The sequence below is a fragment of the Monomorium pharaonis genome, chromosome 6 (genome assembly GCF_013373865.1).
Source record: "Monomorium pharaonis isolate MP-MQ-018 chromosome 6, ASM1337386v2, whole genome shotgun sequence".
NCBI classification, from domain to species: Eukaryota; Metazoa; Arthropoda; class Insecta; order Hymenoptera; family Formicidae; genus Monomorium; species Monomorium pharaonis.
The window spans coordinates 20898504-20914712 of record NC_050472.1 but is presented as its reverse complement, the minus strand read 5'-3'; the positions used below and the strand labels follow the sequence as shown (position 1 = coordinate 20914712).

The 16209-nt window shown below is 26.9% G+C and overlaps 3 protein-coding genes across 4 annotated transcripts; 1 reads left to right on the top strand and 2 right to left on the bottom strand.

The window, feature by feature from the left end:
• Window positions 1-115: 115 nt before the first annotated feature.
• On the bottom strand, window positions 116-4482 carry LOC118646161 (farnesyl pyrophosphate synthase-like). The gene is made up of 7 exons (XM_036288517.1): window positions 4037-4482; window positions 3153-3325; window positions 2134-2274; window positions 1718-1915; window positions 1462-1638; window positions 1040-1252; window positions 116-839 (listed from the first exon to the last, which is right to left on the bottom strand). The coding sequence occupies exons 2-7, from the start codon at window positions 3309-3311 to the stop codon at window positions 630-632; spliced, it is 1098 nt and encodes a 365-aa protein (XP_036144410.1). The 5' UTR covers window positions 3312-3325; window positions 4037-4482; the 3' UTR covers window positions 116-629.
• Window positions 4483-8219: 3737 nt separating this feature from the next.
• LOC105840810 (nucleolar protein 8) lies at window positions 8220-10376 on the top strand. Of its 2 annotated transcripts, none has more exons than XM_036288513.1 (6): window positions 8220-8621; window positions 8717-8881; window positions 9192-9385; window positions 9444-9718; window positions 9811-10056; window positions 10140-10376. In XM_036288513.1, the coding sequence occupies exons 1-6, from the start codon at window positions 8514-8516 to the stop codon at window positions 10289-10291; spliced, it is 1140 nt and encodes a 379-aa protein (XP_036144406.1). In that variant the 5' UTR covers window positions 8220-8513; the 3' UTR covers window positions 10292-10376. The 2 variants fall into 2 exon arrangements, with proteins under 2 accessions (XP_036144406.1, XP_036144407.1); XM_036288514.1 differs by having other exon boundaries at window positions 8221-8621; window positions 9453-9718; window positions 10140-10371.
• Window positions 10377-10916: 540 nt separating this feature from the next.
• LOC118646160 (farnesyl pyrophosphate synthase-like) lies at window positions 10917-14787 on the bottom strand. Its single transcript, XM_036288516.1, has 7 exons — window positions 14676-14787; window positions 13943-14109; window positions 12894-13034; window positions 12475-12672; window positions 12219-12395; window positions 11785-11997; window positions 10917-11648 (listed from the first exon to the last, which is right to left on the bottom strand). Exons 2-7 carry the CDS (start codon window positions 14099-14101, stop codon window positions 11439-11441), a joined length of 1098 nt encoding a protein of 365 aa, XP_036144409.1. The 5' UTR covers window positions 14102-14109; window positions 14676-14787; the 3' UTR covers window positions 10917-11438.
• Between the last annotated feature and the right edge of the window lie 1422 nt (window positions 14788-16209).

Here is a 16209-nt window from a genome sequence, read left to right as displayed (position 1 = left end):
AGTATAAAATTAATATATTGTATGTTACTTGCACTGGATCAATGTTTTGTATCGCAATGATTTTGATCAAGTCTTTCAGAGGAAAAGGTGGAAATAAATCTCAAAAAGAAAATTGTAGATAACTATTTCTTCATTGCTATATAACAATACATATATATGTTTCTTTTATGATCAAACAATTATTACTAATTTATGTGATTATTATATAAATGCTGCTTATAATTTTAGGTTTTTTATGTAATCAATATTGTGTTATTTTTTATATGATACAGAATATGTCATATGGCTTTAAGGTAAACATTACAATGCAATGTTAATAAGGAATAATAGAAATATCAACCCATATCCCGTTATATTTGCAAAAATAGTATAAAACATATGTTAAATTTAAAAATGTCCTTTATCTGTTATTTATATTGCTAGCCATATAAATGACATGGCGCATCTAGAGAGAAATATCCTTTGGCTAATTTTATATAAAATAAAGAATATTTACTTATGTAAAAATACGGAAACGTATCACTTCTCTAAATAATTTATGTTAAACACTTCACCAAAAAATTTCTACTTTTTCAACATTTTTGTTTCAAATATATTTGGATAAAAAATGCTTGAAATAGGTATAGTGTTTAGATATAACAATCCTGTCTGCGATAAATCTTTTTTAACAACTGTAAGAAAAGATTCTGTAGAGGTTCGTAAGACATCTGCTGTATTCGTTTTTTTAGTTTATTATATGAATCTTCTTCGTATTTAAAAAAAACACTTGGTATGTCCAGATCTATGAAGAGTTGTTTCACGCGTTTCACTTTTTCTAGATCCGGAACTCCATAACATTCCTGTTTGTGCGTGCGTACATATGTGTGTGTGTGTGTGTGTGTGTGTGTGTGTGTGTGTGTGTGTGTGTGTGTGTGTGTGTGTGTGTGTGTGTGTGTGTGTGTGTGTGTGTGTGTGGAGAAAAATAAAAAAAGAAATAAATTAATATAACAACGTCTATGACGGAAATAGTAAAACAAAAATGCATTTAATCTATCTTTACATCTAAAATTTTACGCTGTTCTGGAGTAACGCATTGAAGAGCCGTAGCAATTAGCCACGTACATTTTCCTTCTTCTACATCAGTACAATCTTTACGCATAGTGTCGGAATTTCCAAAGGTACCTAAAAAATCATCTTGAACTTGGTATAAATGCGCCATGTCTAACAAGATGTCTGTTGATTGCTTGAACATATCTGGGTCTTTTATTCCAGCCTATAAATTAAATATCAAGAAATATCATTATTATATAGCTTATTATTATTATTATTATTATTATTATTATTATTATTATTATTATTATTATTATTATTAAAATCATGCCAGAATTGGTCATTTTACAAATCTAATTTTGAATTTATTGTTATTTATTATTATTTAAGCAAACCAGTTTTTGGTGTAAACAAAATCTAAAGTAAACTTACAAAATGCATTGCTGCTTGCACAGGCACAGCAAATGTAAAAGGTTCTGCTTTCAATTGAATAATGTTATCACATTGAGTCATTGTATATAAATCCAGATTTGGTAAGCCATTAGGCTTCTTATTGATATTGGACGTATACGTATCTAAACATTGACCCATTGCTGTCTTAAATGTGTTCTAAAAGATTTTTCTAAATAATTGACCAAATCGAAAAGAAGGATATACTGACAATTACATATATCGTATCTTTACTTACATATTGGAACATTTCTACTAAATTCATATAACATTCTTTCCCCTTGAAATGTTTTTTAATTAGATGATATATACAGCTCTGTATTAGGAAAGAATCGTTGACTGTCATTAAACCATGAGATCGATACCAACATTCTCGGCCTCGGCGAATTAATGACCGATCCAACATGTCATCGATTAAGAGCATATAGGTTAACGACTATGTAATAAAATGTATCGATATTGTTATTTATAGTCGCAACATTTTATACTTTTAATTAAAATTATTATATAGTGTGCTATTTTTGACTTACAAGTAAATACTATAAATTAAAATATTATATATATCTCGTATTTAGTAATTATATTTAACGATGTTTAATTAATTTGTTTATGAAAAATATCAAAAATTATAAAAAGAAGAACAGAGTTACGTACCATTTCCACACACCATCCTATAACCCGTACTAAACGAAGATTATCTTTTGTCAATTGTTCTTTAGGTACCAGCGCCTTATAGACATATACTGATAATAAGCCAAGAAGTTTCTTTGTTGTTGGGACATTATATTCTAATACCTGTGTTACATGCAAAAAAACTGCATTAATTTGCTCTTTTTAAAAATCTATTCTTAATATATATTTAGTTGCTTTTTATTTTAACCTATTATTGCAGGTTTACTTTTTCATATTCATGTTTGCGCGGATATTTTGGGGTAAATAAAATACTTTTGGATCTTGATTATTAATAAATTACTTTTTTTGTCATTTGTTGCTAGAAATTATTCTCATACTTATGTATTTTGGCTCAAAACATTTGGTAGGAGAAGTTTGGAGGTGCATGTAAGCAAGATAAAAAATTTCTGTCATTTCTTTAATACTCAATCTTCTAACAGATATTTAAGAGATTAAGTTGAAAGATTTATTTAAAAGAGATGTTTTAAATTCTAAATATTGTAATACCTTAAACATTACTTTACAAAATATTGAAAAATATAAAAAAAGTTTAATATATTTTTATTACATATATAAACCTTAACTTGAATATTCTTTCAAATTTTAATTAATATTTTAACTTTTTCCTTGATTATTCATTAAAATGTCACAATTGTCAAATGCTCATATTAATAATTTTAATCACATACATTGCAATGTTTAATTGTATAACAGCTGACATTTATTGTAGTAATATGTGAGTTACAAACAAAAAAAAATCAATCAGTATTGTAAAAAAAAGCTCAATTACGTGACTTTTCAAAGACAAAATATACAAATTGTTTATAGTTTATTGTGAAATTTTATATTAAATTAATTTAGATTATGCTTAATTTATATTTATTCTATGTAGAATAAGGAATTTATTTTAATGTCAATCAATAGATCTATATAAAAAGTTTTAATTATTTTTTACTTTCCACATTGATAATTGTATAATATTTTAATAAGTAATGACTTACTTTTTTCAACCATTTATTAACATCAGGAATGTTTAAACTTTCAACATCTTCTAAAATATCACGACAAACGTCCGGCCATATTGCCATCAATGCTTGAATTTCCTCTTCCATTGTTGCAGACATTGTTTGAGTTGTGGAAGAAGCCATTTTCGTTGTCATTCTTTGTTCTAAAACTTTAACAATAAGCAACAATTATTTAATCACATTATGAATATAATTGTGATAAATTATAAATCAATCAACAACAAAATGATAAAGGGAAAGCTTTTCTTGTTAAATCCCGGTAAAATATTTTTTATATAAATATATATGTAAATGTACATAAAATATATTTATATTCGTTTATAGTAGTTTTTTGTAAAGTTTTTAGTTAAGATAAAATAAATAATAGTTATATTGAAAAGACATTTTGCATCGTTTCTTTTACAAAAAGGTAAATTTGAAAAAATAAGAAAAAAATTGCCCATATCCCACATAGCACAGGATATCGCAATATTTATCAGATATCCGAGGGATATCGCAATAACCGTAGGACATCCACAGGATTGCAATATGTCTAATTGGATATCTCAATAACCTGGGGATAGCTTCAGGATAAAGTGTGCTGTGTAGAATATAATATAATCATGTATATATTTTTGATTCATAGAATATCGCATGATTATATATGGACAATTTTTTCTTATCATTTATACCTAGATTTTTGTAAAAAACGCAATGCGAAAATGATCTTTTTAAATAATTTTTTTTTCTTCAGTATTATTATTTTTTTATACTAAATAACAATTTAACAAAGAAAAGAAACTAAGATAAACAAATGTGGAATATTTTATATTGTATATTTATGTATATTTATGTATATTTTTATATAAAAAATGTTTTACCAGGATATCAATTTGTACTTTTTGTATCTTTCGTTTCTGAATAATTGAATTTCGTCAACTCTCGAGAAATAGAATGGAAAGAAGATACGAATAACTCTGAAGATTGATCGATTGTCTGCTCCAATATATATATTCAATTCATGAATAACAATACATATGTATGTTTTTTTTATTAACTCTAAAACAATATACCTATTCTTTCCACTTAAAACGTAATACTCAGTTAAAAATGTACCTCACTTTTTCCAAACGTTCTGCATTGAACAGATAAACTAAAATCAATATTGAGCTATAAAATTTCTTCATCTTTTTATGACGAAGACGATAGTGCAATCCACAATAATATTAATTAACATTAAACACGTCACAAATTAATTAAAGAAAATAAAGTTTGAAAAAATCACAAAAATGAAATCTTGTAAAAAACGTATTTTCATTAGTTTTAAAGAATTTAAAAACTGAACAGATTTTAAAAAATAAAAGATATTAGATCTAGAACTTGGAAAAAATGAATTTTAGGTATTGTTAAAAAGTATAATTATTTTGACAATTAAAAGTTGAAAAAACCAATAGCTGAAAAAAAAAAAAAAATAAATATAATTTTTTTTAAATTTGTTATAAAATTGTAAAAAATGTTTATTTTTTAAATATGGAACACATTATTCAGGTAAAAGAAAATTATTAAAATATTTTCATGACTCTAAGTCAAATTATATTTTGTCCTGTGATTTTCATACACAGGAACGTTGCAACTTGCCCAAACACAGCCATCGTACCTCTTTTTCTAGAATAAGTGCCCATCCGAACGAAACGTTAACATGAAAAACAGTGTTTCGAAAAGCGGTATCCGAACAAAACGCAAACATCAGATTGAAGTATAAACGTACCCCATTTTCACTTTATGTTTTTACTGCTCGGAATTTAATGACGTTCGGTCTCCAGCTAGCTCTCTCTCTCGATTCTTAAGACTTTAAACTGAATTATGGTCGGTATCCCGAGTCAATCCTTTTATCTGCTAAATTAGGAGATAAAATCAAATTTGTGTTGCGCCACAAAATTACCCCGATATGACGTTTTAGGGTAAAAAAAGGATAATTATCGACATAGATTTTTGAAGTAGTCTTTCCTTTTACCTTGAAAACTAAACATTAGAAAAAGACATCAGAAAAAATCTGTGCTGTATAAAATACTAATAAAAATATAATCTGCTAAGATATTTAAAGAAAGAGAAAAACCTTGTTACGTCCAGCCTTATGGGATTTTACTCTTTATTCGGTAGGAAGGATATCTCAGGGAGAACAGGTAAGGCAGGGAAGAACGTAACAAAACGTGTAGAATTCCCGTAGGCACACAGTTTAAGGAGGGTATGTGCCTCGGGTCGAACGCACTTTTTATGACTCAAAAATATAGGTCAACGTGCCGATAGGCCCGCTATAACCCGTTTCGAGTCGTACGTTCGTCGGTCCAAGTTTCGAGTCAACGAATTGAATCGCTTTAACTCGGGATCGGACCAGGTGCAGTCTTTGTTCGGGATAGACGAGATCGTTGTTAATTAAAATAAATGATAAAGTTTCACATAAAATTAACAAAAGTATTTATTCTAATAACAAATAAAAATGAAAATATAAAGAAATACAAATAAGCGCTGAAGTCGTGATTTAACATAATTTGTTGGCTATGAATTTATAAAGATTAAATTATAAGAATGGTTCTAAATAAATTTCGCAAGAGTTTACAAAGTTTAAAAATACGCAAAGGGTTATAAAAATAGATTTTCGATTGAGTTTACAAAAGTTTTAAAAGTTTAACAAAGGGTTATTAATAAAAAAAAAAAAAAACACAAAGGTTATTAATATAACTTTCGGAAGTGTAAAACTAATGGGCAGCTTTTTGTTTGTGAGTTACATTATATCTTAAGTAATTCGGAGAGAGAAGGTTAGGAAAGTGCAGACTCTTGAAAATTAAAACCGTGAATTGTTGTTTGGACTTTCGAACACTAAGGGCGGAATTCGCATACCGGAACGCCCGGTCGGACTCTCGAGCAACAGCCTCTGAATCCGCGCACCGGAACGGCCGGTCGGACTCTCGAATGACCGTCTCTGAATCCGCGCACCGGAACGACCGGTCGGACTCTCGAGCTGCCGGGCTCGCATCCGCAAACCGAGTAAAGAAGGGGGACAAAAAACTCTAAGAGAGAATTATTTATAAATAATAGGAGGGTGTCTTAAAGAATTAAAATGGAAGGGAGATGTTACCATGAGTAACGTAAAAACCAAAGAAATTATGATTGTGGGACTTACTCATTGTTGGTTCTCGAGCAAATTTGTCGGAATCGAATAGATTTCTTGCCCGGATGGAACGGCACTAAAGTCTACTTGCGCACTGATTCTACATGATTACTAACTAACTAACTCTAAAAACGTAACTCTAAAACTTTACTCTCCATTACTATTACTGACTATCTATTACTGACTGCTAAACTCTTATTACTGGTACTTTCATTACTGACTACTATTGCCTACTATTACTAACTGGTATAAAAAACAACTGACTCCCTTCAAGATTTGGTATTATATATATATAGAGTCTTACAAGGGGAGGATCCAGAGATAGGTGGTTCAAATATTCTAATTGGTAGGATTCTTTTTCAGGATTGTGTGGTGGGTGAATTCTAAGTTTTCTTATTGGAGAAATAGTTTTTCCTTTTTGCCCAATCATACGTTAAGTAATCTGTCGAAAGTTTCTCTGTTTCCTCCCACATTCTTTCAATTTTATCGAAGGGATCCGACCTATCGCGTAGGTTATCTTCCCTTTGGGTTTAAGAGATAAATAATTTTTTCTATTGTGCTAGACGCGCTACGGTATGGGTTGCAGATGGAGGAAACGGTTATTTATTTTTTGCTTATGTTTAGATACTTTATTGCTCATTTTCTGTGAGCAAACGTGAAACTTTGCTTAGATCCCATGGTTGTTTTTTGAATTTCTATCTTCAGAATTTATTATTTGTTGACTCAATATTCAAAGGAGTCGGAATTATCTACTTGGTCGTTTCGTCCATCTATGTTTGTTATTACGTTTCTAACAGACTAATCCTAGACACATAAAAATTATCGGAGACCGTTGAAACGGAATTTCTTCTGTAAAATTATTTGTTCCTCTGACGAAGGGAAATCGTGGAGTCTGCCGGACGTAACAACCTAGTTCATACATTTACTTTTTTTCTACATTTTTTCTATATTTAAAATTTGCTAAAACAAAGTCTTCAAAAACAAAAATAAGATTTGCATAATTTTCTTTTGCAAATAACATAATTTAAACAATATAATAATTTATTGACAATATTAGATTATTTTATATGTTTACAGCTTTCTAAAACTGTTTTGTTTATATTGTTTATATATTAATAGTTCGGAGTTTTTTAAATAATTTTTAATTGTTTGTATATAAAACAGAACGTTTGTATATTACATATTAATAATTTTTCTTTTATACTTTCTTCGTTGTACGATTTAAAATAAAATTGCTATTGTGCGTAAGGTACGATTTATTTTTCCGCGAAAATAGATTACAAATCTGTTCGCGTTGCAATCCCCCAAATTTTTACATTTAAAATATTTCTTCAGGCGTTCGTAAGAGAGAAAATAAAGATGCTGATTGTTAAAAGTACAAATAACGCAAATAAATTTGATAACATCATCAAAGTTTTACGTCATTTGATAACCTTCGTTTTTAGTGCCGTGTTGTATAATCGTCTTCGGATTAATGATAAGAAGAAGCTTGACTTTGAAAAAGTTTTAGTTTTAGATAAAGTCTGCACAACAACATAATCAAGGTAAAATGCATAAATCATTAAATATAACAATTAACACAATAAACACAATTAATCCTTTAACTGTATGCTAAATTTGGAGATGCCACTTTCTCAGACGCTATTTCTGAATTGTTGAGAAAACAAATCATTATAAAATATAAAACAGTATTATGAAAACTATTATACCATTTGACACTTTCCAGTTTGTTTATAATTTAACGTTGTTTATAATTTAAGTGTAAAGATAAAAATCTTTTACTTTGTCCACATGATGGATTTTATTTTATGCATACATATTTAAAAGTGATGTAGGTTTGATTTAAATTTAGCGCAATTTCTTATTATCACGTGACAATAGTTCATTCATAAACTTTCCGAGCAGAGAGCGCCAGAATCGTCCCTATGTTGCTTTTGTGTGTGTGTTATTCACGTGTATTTGAGCTTTAGAATAATATCTAATAATATCTAATAATTTTTATATTGAGCGACGATTTTAATTATTAATTTTATATCTCAATAACGAAAACATGTAATAGTAGCACTTTTATTTGCAAGTTGAGTCAATATTCCGCAAAGTTAGCAATTTTTTGACAATTAAGGTTATAGGAAATTATGGTACTTTAGTTTTGTTATGGACATTTCTATCTTTTTTTCTTGATTATAAAAATGAGTGTTATTACCGAATCCGAGAAGAAACGCTTGCGATCCTTGAAGGAGAGAAAACAAGCATTTAAAGCAAAAGGACAAGTTATACAGCAAGCATTAAGGAATTTGGTAAATTACTATACAGCTGTCACATTTCTTTATAATAATTTATGTACGTATGAAATATATATATTTTTTTATTGATGCGATTATTATTTTCTCAGGATAATACTACAAAAAATAAAAAAATTATATTTGATGATGTTGATACACAACAAAACTCAAAATTAAAGGAAAAGACAAAGAGATTGTTTGACAGTGATGATGACAACAATGAAATGGATTCTTTATGGAATAAAGATGAATTTAAAGTCAAGAAAAGTAAAAAAGTAAGCGTTTGATACTTATGTTTTATTTCTGTTAATATTTTGTACATATGTTTGTATCTTCTTTATACAAATTATATTATGACTAGAATTATTAATTCTTAACTTCAACAAAAATGTTTTAATGATTTATATATTTTAACATCTCTAGAAAGTATCTGCATGGTTGCTTAGTATAAAAAAATATATGAACTTATGTTATAACTAATTACAATGTAAGTTAGTTTTTCAAAGAAAAAACAAGTACGTAGTTATTTTTTAATCAAGAAAGATTAAGAGACTGATGTATAACTAACACAATTTATTCTTGCAGGCTACTCTTGGCAATGATGTGCGTTTTACTTTAGATGAACGTTTCACAGAAGACAATTGTGAGACTGAGAAAAGTAAAGTTATAGAAGATGAGGAATGTAATTTGCAGAGAGAGAAAGAAAAGCAATTGGATATTTTGGAAAGCATTTTAGGAACACCACTTACCATAAAAAGCCAGGAAACAAAACCTGCTAAGTAAGAATATTTAATTAAACAAAAACTTGTATGTATTATTTTGGATGTTTAATAACAGAGTTTACAGGCAGGGATTGATGATACGATATGATCCAACTGAAAATGGACATGATGAATATGAAGTAAAATCTGTGCAGCCAGAAACTAAACAAAAAAACACTAAGAAAAAAAAACATGATAAATCTACGCCAGAAATTGAGAAATCTGCACCTCCAGTACCGGAAGTATCCAAAGATATTTATTATGCTGTATCTGACACTTTAGTAGAAAGCCTGAAAACAAAAGAAAAATTTAGTTTGTTAAAAACACATGGGAAGGAAAAAAATGACACAGGTATTTGTTTAAAAAATGCAGATATTACATTTATATCTTTATTGTATTATATTAAGACATATATAATAATTTCTTAATTCTTTTCATATTAGAAAATTCCAAGGACAATGCTATATCCCTTGTGGAAAATAATAAAGTCCAAAAATTTAAATTTAATTTTAATGTAAACAATACATTTAAGTATGATTCATCTGATGATGAAAATATACATGAAGATGAAGCACCAGATGTAGATAATCACATAGTTGATGTGACTAAAGAAAATAGTCAACAAAAGAATAGTTTATTTCAATATGAGAATACTCTGTTTTTTAATAGCAGTGATGTACGATTTAATGGTACAATTTAATAGTATTAGAAAATTATAAAATTTGAATATTATTGTATTTATATGCAGATATTACAAAGACATTTATTTCAGAGGCTATAAAATTTTTTGGCACAACAGCTACTTCAAATCATCAACTTAATAATTTAAGGCCCGAATTGAAAGCAATTGTACGTAAGAAAATTCGTAATAATGAAAAGAGACATCAGCCATTTGGAAAGAAGAGAAAAATAGAAAAATCTTAATAACAAATATTTTTCTTTAAAAATATAATGATAAATATAAAACTATGTAACATTATTTTAAATGACTATTATAATGTATATAATATATATGTATACAATAAATTTTTATTCGTGTATAAATGCAATAAACGTACAAATAATAAAATTTTTATAAAAGATGACTTTCATGACGTTAATTTATTTCTAATGTAGATTAATTAAGCTATTAAATTAATTATAATCATCTTTTAATTTACATTTCAAATTGGCTGTTTTACATAGTATTTTACTCAATTAAGACTTCACTTATTTAGTAACATGTAAAATGTTCAAATTGTTAGTTGTTTTCACAATATCACGAACAATGTTTTATCACATTGTCATTACTTGACATTTCTCCTTGCTTTTGTTGCCTATAAAGTTTTTATTACAAAATAAGCCATTACTTATAAATCAATTATTTAAAATTTTAACAAATCTTAAAAGATACAAATGATCTAACGATATTAGTAACATGAAACGATAAAAGAAAAGTATAAAATTAATATATTGTATGTTACTTGCACTGGATCAATGTTTTGTATCACAATGATTTTGATCAAGTCTTTTTCAGAGGAAAAGGTGGAAATAAATCTCAAAAAGAAAATGTAGATAACTCCATTTCTTCATTGCTATATAACAATACATATATATGTTTCTTTTATGATCAATTAAACAATTATTACTAATTCATGTGATTATTATATAAATGCTGCTTATAATTTTAGGTTTTTTATGTAATCAATATAGTGTTATTTTTTATATAATACAGAATATGTCATATGGGTTTAAAGTAAACATTACAATGCAATATTAATAAGGAATAATAGAAATATCAACCCATATCCCGTTATATTTGCAAAAATAGTATAAAACATATTTTAAATTTAAAAATGTCCTTTACCTGTTATTTATATCGCTAGCCATATAAATGACATGGCGCATCTAGAGAGAAATATCCTTTGGCTAATTTTATATAAAATAAAGAATTTTTACTTATGTAAAAATACGGAAACGTATCACTTCTCTAAATAATTTATGTTAAACACTTCATCAAAAAATTTTTACATTTTTAACATTTTTGTTTCAAATATATATGGATAAAAAATGCTTGAGATAGGTATAATGATTAAATATGACAATCCTGTCTGCGATAAATCTTTTTTAACAACTGTAAGAAAAGATTGCGTAGAGGTTCGCATGATATCTGGTATATTCGTTTTTTTAGTTGATTATATGAATCTTCTTCGTATTTAAAAAAAACACTTGGTATGTCCAGATCTATCAAGAGTTGTTTTACGCGTTTCACTTTTTCTGGATCCGGAACTCCATAACATTCCTGTGTGTGTGTGTGTGTGTGTGTGTGTGTGTGTGTGTGTGTGTGTGTGTGTGTGGAGAAAAATAAAAAAAGAAATAAATTAATATAACAACGTCTATGAAATAGTAAAACAAAAATGCATTTAATCTAGCTTTACATCTAAAATTTTACGCTGTTCTGGAGTAACGCGTTGAAGAGCCGTAACAATTAGCCACGTACATTTTCCTTCTTCTATATCAGTACAATCTTTACGCATAGTGTCGGAATTTCCAAAGATACCTAAAAAATCATCTTGAACTTGGTATAAATGCGCCATGTCTAACAAGATGTCTGTTGATTGCTTGAACATCTCTGGGTCTTTTATTCCAGCCTATAAATCAAGTATCAAGAAATATCATTATTTATTACATAGCTTATTATTATTATTATTATTATTATTATTATTATTATTATTATTATTATTATTATTATTAAAATCGTGCCAGAATTGGTCATTCTGGCTTACAAATCTAATTTTGAATTTATTGTTATTTATTATTATTATTTAAGCAAACCAGTTTTTGGTGTAAACAAAATCTAAAGCAAACTTACAAAATGCATTGCTGCTTGCACAGGCACAGCAAATGTAAAAGGTTCTGCTTTCAATTGAATAATGTTATCACATTGAGTCATTGTATATAAATCCAGATTTGGTAAGCCATTAGGCTTCTTATTGATATTGGACGTATACGTATCTAAACACTGACCCAATACTGTCTTAAATATGTTCTAAAAGATTTTTCTAAATAATTGACCAAACCAAAAAGAAGGATATATTGACAATTACATATATCGTATCTTTACTTACATATTGGAACATTTCTACTAAATTCATATAACATTCTTTCCCCTTGAAGTGTTTTTTAATTAGATGATATATACAGCTCTGTATTAGGAAAGAATCGTTGATTGTCATTAAACCATGAGATCGATACCAACATTCTCGGCCTCGGCGAATTAATGACCGATCCAGCATGTCATCGATCAAGAGCATATAGGCTAATGACTATGTTATAATAAAATGTATCGATATTGTTATTTATAGTCGCAACATTTTATACTTTTAATTAAAATTATTATACTGTGTGCTATTTTTGACTTACAAGTAGATACTATAAATTAAAATATTATATATATCTCGTATTTAGTAATTATATCTAACGATGTTTAATTAATTTGTTTATGAAAAATATCAAAAATTATAAAAAGAAGAACAGAGTTACGTACCATTTCCACACACCATCCTATAACCCGTACTAAACGAAGATTATCTTCTGTCAATTGTTCTTTAGGTACCAGCGCCTTATAGGCATATACTGATAATAAGCCAAGAAGTTTTTTTGTTGTTGGGACATTATAATCTAATACCTGTGTTACATGCAAAAAAACTGCATTAATTTGCTCTTTTTAAAAATCTGTTCTTAATATATATTTAGTTGCTTTTTATTTTAACCTATTATTGCAGGTTTACTTTTTCATATTCATGTTTGCGCGGATATTGGGGTAAATGAAATACTTTTGGATCTTGATTATTAATAAATTACTTTTTATATCGTTTGTTGCTAGAAATTATTCTCATACTTATATATTTTGGCTCAAAACATTTGGTAGGAGAAGTTTGGAGATGCATGTAAGCAAGATAAAAAATTTCTGTCATTTCTTTAATACTCAATCTTCTAACAGATATTTAAGAGATTAAGTTAAAAGATTTATTTAAAAGAAATGTTTTAAATTCCAAATATTGTAATACCTTAAACATTACTTTACAAAATATTAAAAAATATAAAAAAAAGTTAAATATATTTTTATTACATATATAAACCTTAACTTCAATATTCTTTCATATTTTAATTAATATTTTAAATTTTTTCTTGATTATTCATTAAAATGTCACAATTGTCAAATGGTCATATAAATAATTTTAATCACATACATTGCAATGTTTAATTGTTATAACAGCTGATTGTTATAACAGCATTAATTGTTATAACAGCATTTATTGTAGTAATATGTGAGTTACAAACAAAAAAAAATCAATCAGTATTGTAAAAAAAAGCTCAATTACGTGACTTTTCAAAGACAAAATATACAAATTGTTTATAGTTTATTGTGAAATTTTATATTAAATTAATTTAGATTATGCTTAATTTATATTTATTCTATGTAGAATAAGGAATTTATTTTAATGTCAATCAATAGATCTATATAAAAAGTTTTAATTATTTTTTACTTTCCACATTGATAATTGTATAATATTTTAATAAGTAATGACTTACTTTTTTCAACCATTTATTAACATCAGGAATGTTTAAACTTTCAACATCTTCTAAAATATCACGACAAACGTCCGGCCATATTGCCATCAATGCTTGAATTTCCTCTTCCATTGTTGCAGACATTGTTTGAGTTGTGGAAGAAGCCATTTTCGTTGTCATTCTTTGTTCTAAAATTTTATCAATAAGCAACAATTATTTAATCACATTATTAATAAAATTGTGATAAATTATAAATCAATCAACAACAAAATGATAAAGGGAAAGCTTTCCTTGTTAAATCCCGGTAAAATATTTTTTATATAAATACATATGTAAATGTACATAAAATATATTTATATATGTTTATAGTAGTTTTTTGTAAAGTTTTTAGTTAAGATAAAATAAATAATAATTATACTGAAAGGACGTTTTGCATCGTTTCTTTTACAAAAAGTTAAATTTGAAGAAATAAGAAAAAATTGCTCATATGTAATATAATAATATATATTTTTGATTCATAGAATATCGCATGATTATATATGGACAATTTTTTCTTATCATTTATACCTAGATTTTTGTAAAAGACATAATGCGAAAATGATCTTTTTAAATAATTTTTGTTTCTTCAGTATTATTGTTTTTTTATACTAAATAACAATTTTACAAAAAAAAAGAAACTAAGATAAACAAATGTGGAATATTTTATATATATTTATATATATTTATGTATATTTTTATATAAAAAATTTTTTACCAGGATATCAATTTGTATTTTTTGTAGCTTTCGTTTCTGAATGATTGAATTTCGTCAACTCTCGAGGAATAGAATGGAAAGAAGATACGAATAACTCTGAAGATTGATGATTCTCTGTTCCAATATATATATTCAATTCATGAATAACAATACATATGTATGTTTTTTTTATTAACTCTAAAACAATATACCTATTTCTTTCCACCTAAAACGTAATACTGAGTTAAAAATGTACCTCATTTTTTCCAAACGTTCTGCGTTGAACAGATAAACTGAAATCAATATTGTGCTATATAAATCTTTTCATCTTTTCATGACGAAGACGATAGTGCAATCCACAATAATATTAATTAACGTTAAACACGTCACAAATTAATTAGAGGAAATAAAGTTTAAAAAAATCACAAAAATAAAATCTTTTAAAAAACGTATTTTCATTAATTTTAAAGAATTTAAAAAACTAAACAGTTTCTAAAAAATAAAAGATATTAGATCTAGAACTTGGAAAAAATGAATTTTAGGTATTGTTTAAAAAGTATAATTATTTTGACAAATAAAAGTTGAAAAAACCAATAACTAGAGAAAAAAGAAAAAAGAAACATAATTTTTTTAAATTTGTTATAAAATTGTAAAAAATGTTTATTTTTTAAATATGGAACACATTATTCAGGTAAAAGAAAATTATTAAAATATTTTCATGACTCCAAGTCAAATTATATTTTGTCCTGTGATTTTCACACACAAGAACGTTGCAACTTGCCCAAACACAGCCATCGTACCTCTTTTTCTAGAATAAGTGCCCATCCGAACGAAATGTTAACATGAAAAACAGTGTTTCGAAAAGCGGTATCCGAACAAAACGCAAACATCAGATTGGAGTATAAACGTACCCCATTTTACACTTTATGTTTTTACTGCTCGGAATTTAATGACGTTCGGTCTCCAGCTAGCGTCTCTCTCGATTCTTAAGACTTTAAACTGAATTATGGTCGGTATCCCGAGAGTTAATTTTTTTATCTGCTAAATTAGGAGATAAAATCAAATTTGTATTGCGCCACAAAATTACCCCGATATGACATTTTAGGATAAAAAAAGGATAATTATTGGCATAGATTTTTAAAGTAGTCTTTCTTTTTATCTCGAAAACTGAACATTAGAAAAAGAAATCAGAAAAAATCTGTAGTGTATAAAATACTGATGAAAATATAATCTGCTAAGATATTTAAAGAAAGAGAAAAACCTAGTTCATACATTTACTTTTTTTATAGATTTTTTCTATACATTTAAAATTTGCTAAAATAAAGTCTACAAAAACAAAAATAAGATTTACATGATTTTCTTTTGCAAATAACATAGTTTAAACAATATAATAATTTATTGACAATATTAGATTATTTTATATGTTTACAGCTTTCTAAAACTGTTTTGTTTATATTGTTTATATATTAATAGTTCGGAGTTTTTTAAATAATTCTTAATTGTTTGTATACAAAACGGAACGTTTGTATATTATATATTAATAATTTTTCTTTTA

Excerpts from the sequence above, each read along its gene's own strand:
- LOC118646160 (XM_036288516.1), bottom strand. The coding sequence starts at position 14,101 with ATGACAACGAAAATGGCTTCTTCCACAACTCAAACAATGTCTGCAACA. Across the intron at positions 13,035-13,942 it reads TTAATAAATGGTTGAAAAAA|GTATTAGATTATAATGTCCC; the intron begins GTAAGTCATTAC and ends CATGTAACACAG. Across the intron at positions 12,673-12,893 it reads TAGGATGGTGTGTGGAAATG|TCATTAGCCTATATGCTCTT; the intron begins GTACGTAACTCT and ends ATTATAACATAG.
- LOC105840810 (XM_036288513.1), top strand. The coding sequence starts at position 8,514 with ATGAGTGTTATTACCGAATCCGAGAAGAAACGCTTGCGATCCTTGAAG. Across the intron at positions 8,622-8,716 it reads AGCAAGCATTAAGGAATTTG|GATAATACTACAAAAAATAA; the intron begins GTAAATTACTAT and ends TTATTTTCTCAG. Across the intron at positions 9,386-9,443 it reads CAGGAAACAAAACCTGCTAA|AGTTTACAGGCAGGGATTGA; the intron begins GTAAGAATATTT and ends GTTTAATAACAG.
- LOC118646161 (XM_036288517.1), bottom strand. The coding sequence starts at position 3,311 with ATGACAACGAAAATGGCTTCTTCCACAACTCAAACAATGTCTGCAACA. Across the intron at positions 2,275-3,152 it reads TTAATAAATGGTTGAAAAAA|GTATTAGAATATAATGTCCC; the intron begins GTAAGTCATTAC and ends CATGTAACACAG. Across the intron at positions 840-1,039 it reads AACAGCGTAAAATTTTAGAT|GAATGTTATGGAGTTCCGGA; the intron begins GTAAAGATAGAT and ends ACGCACAAACAG.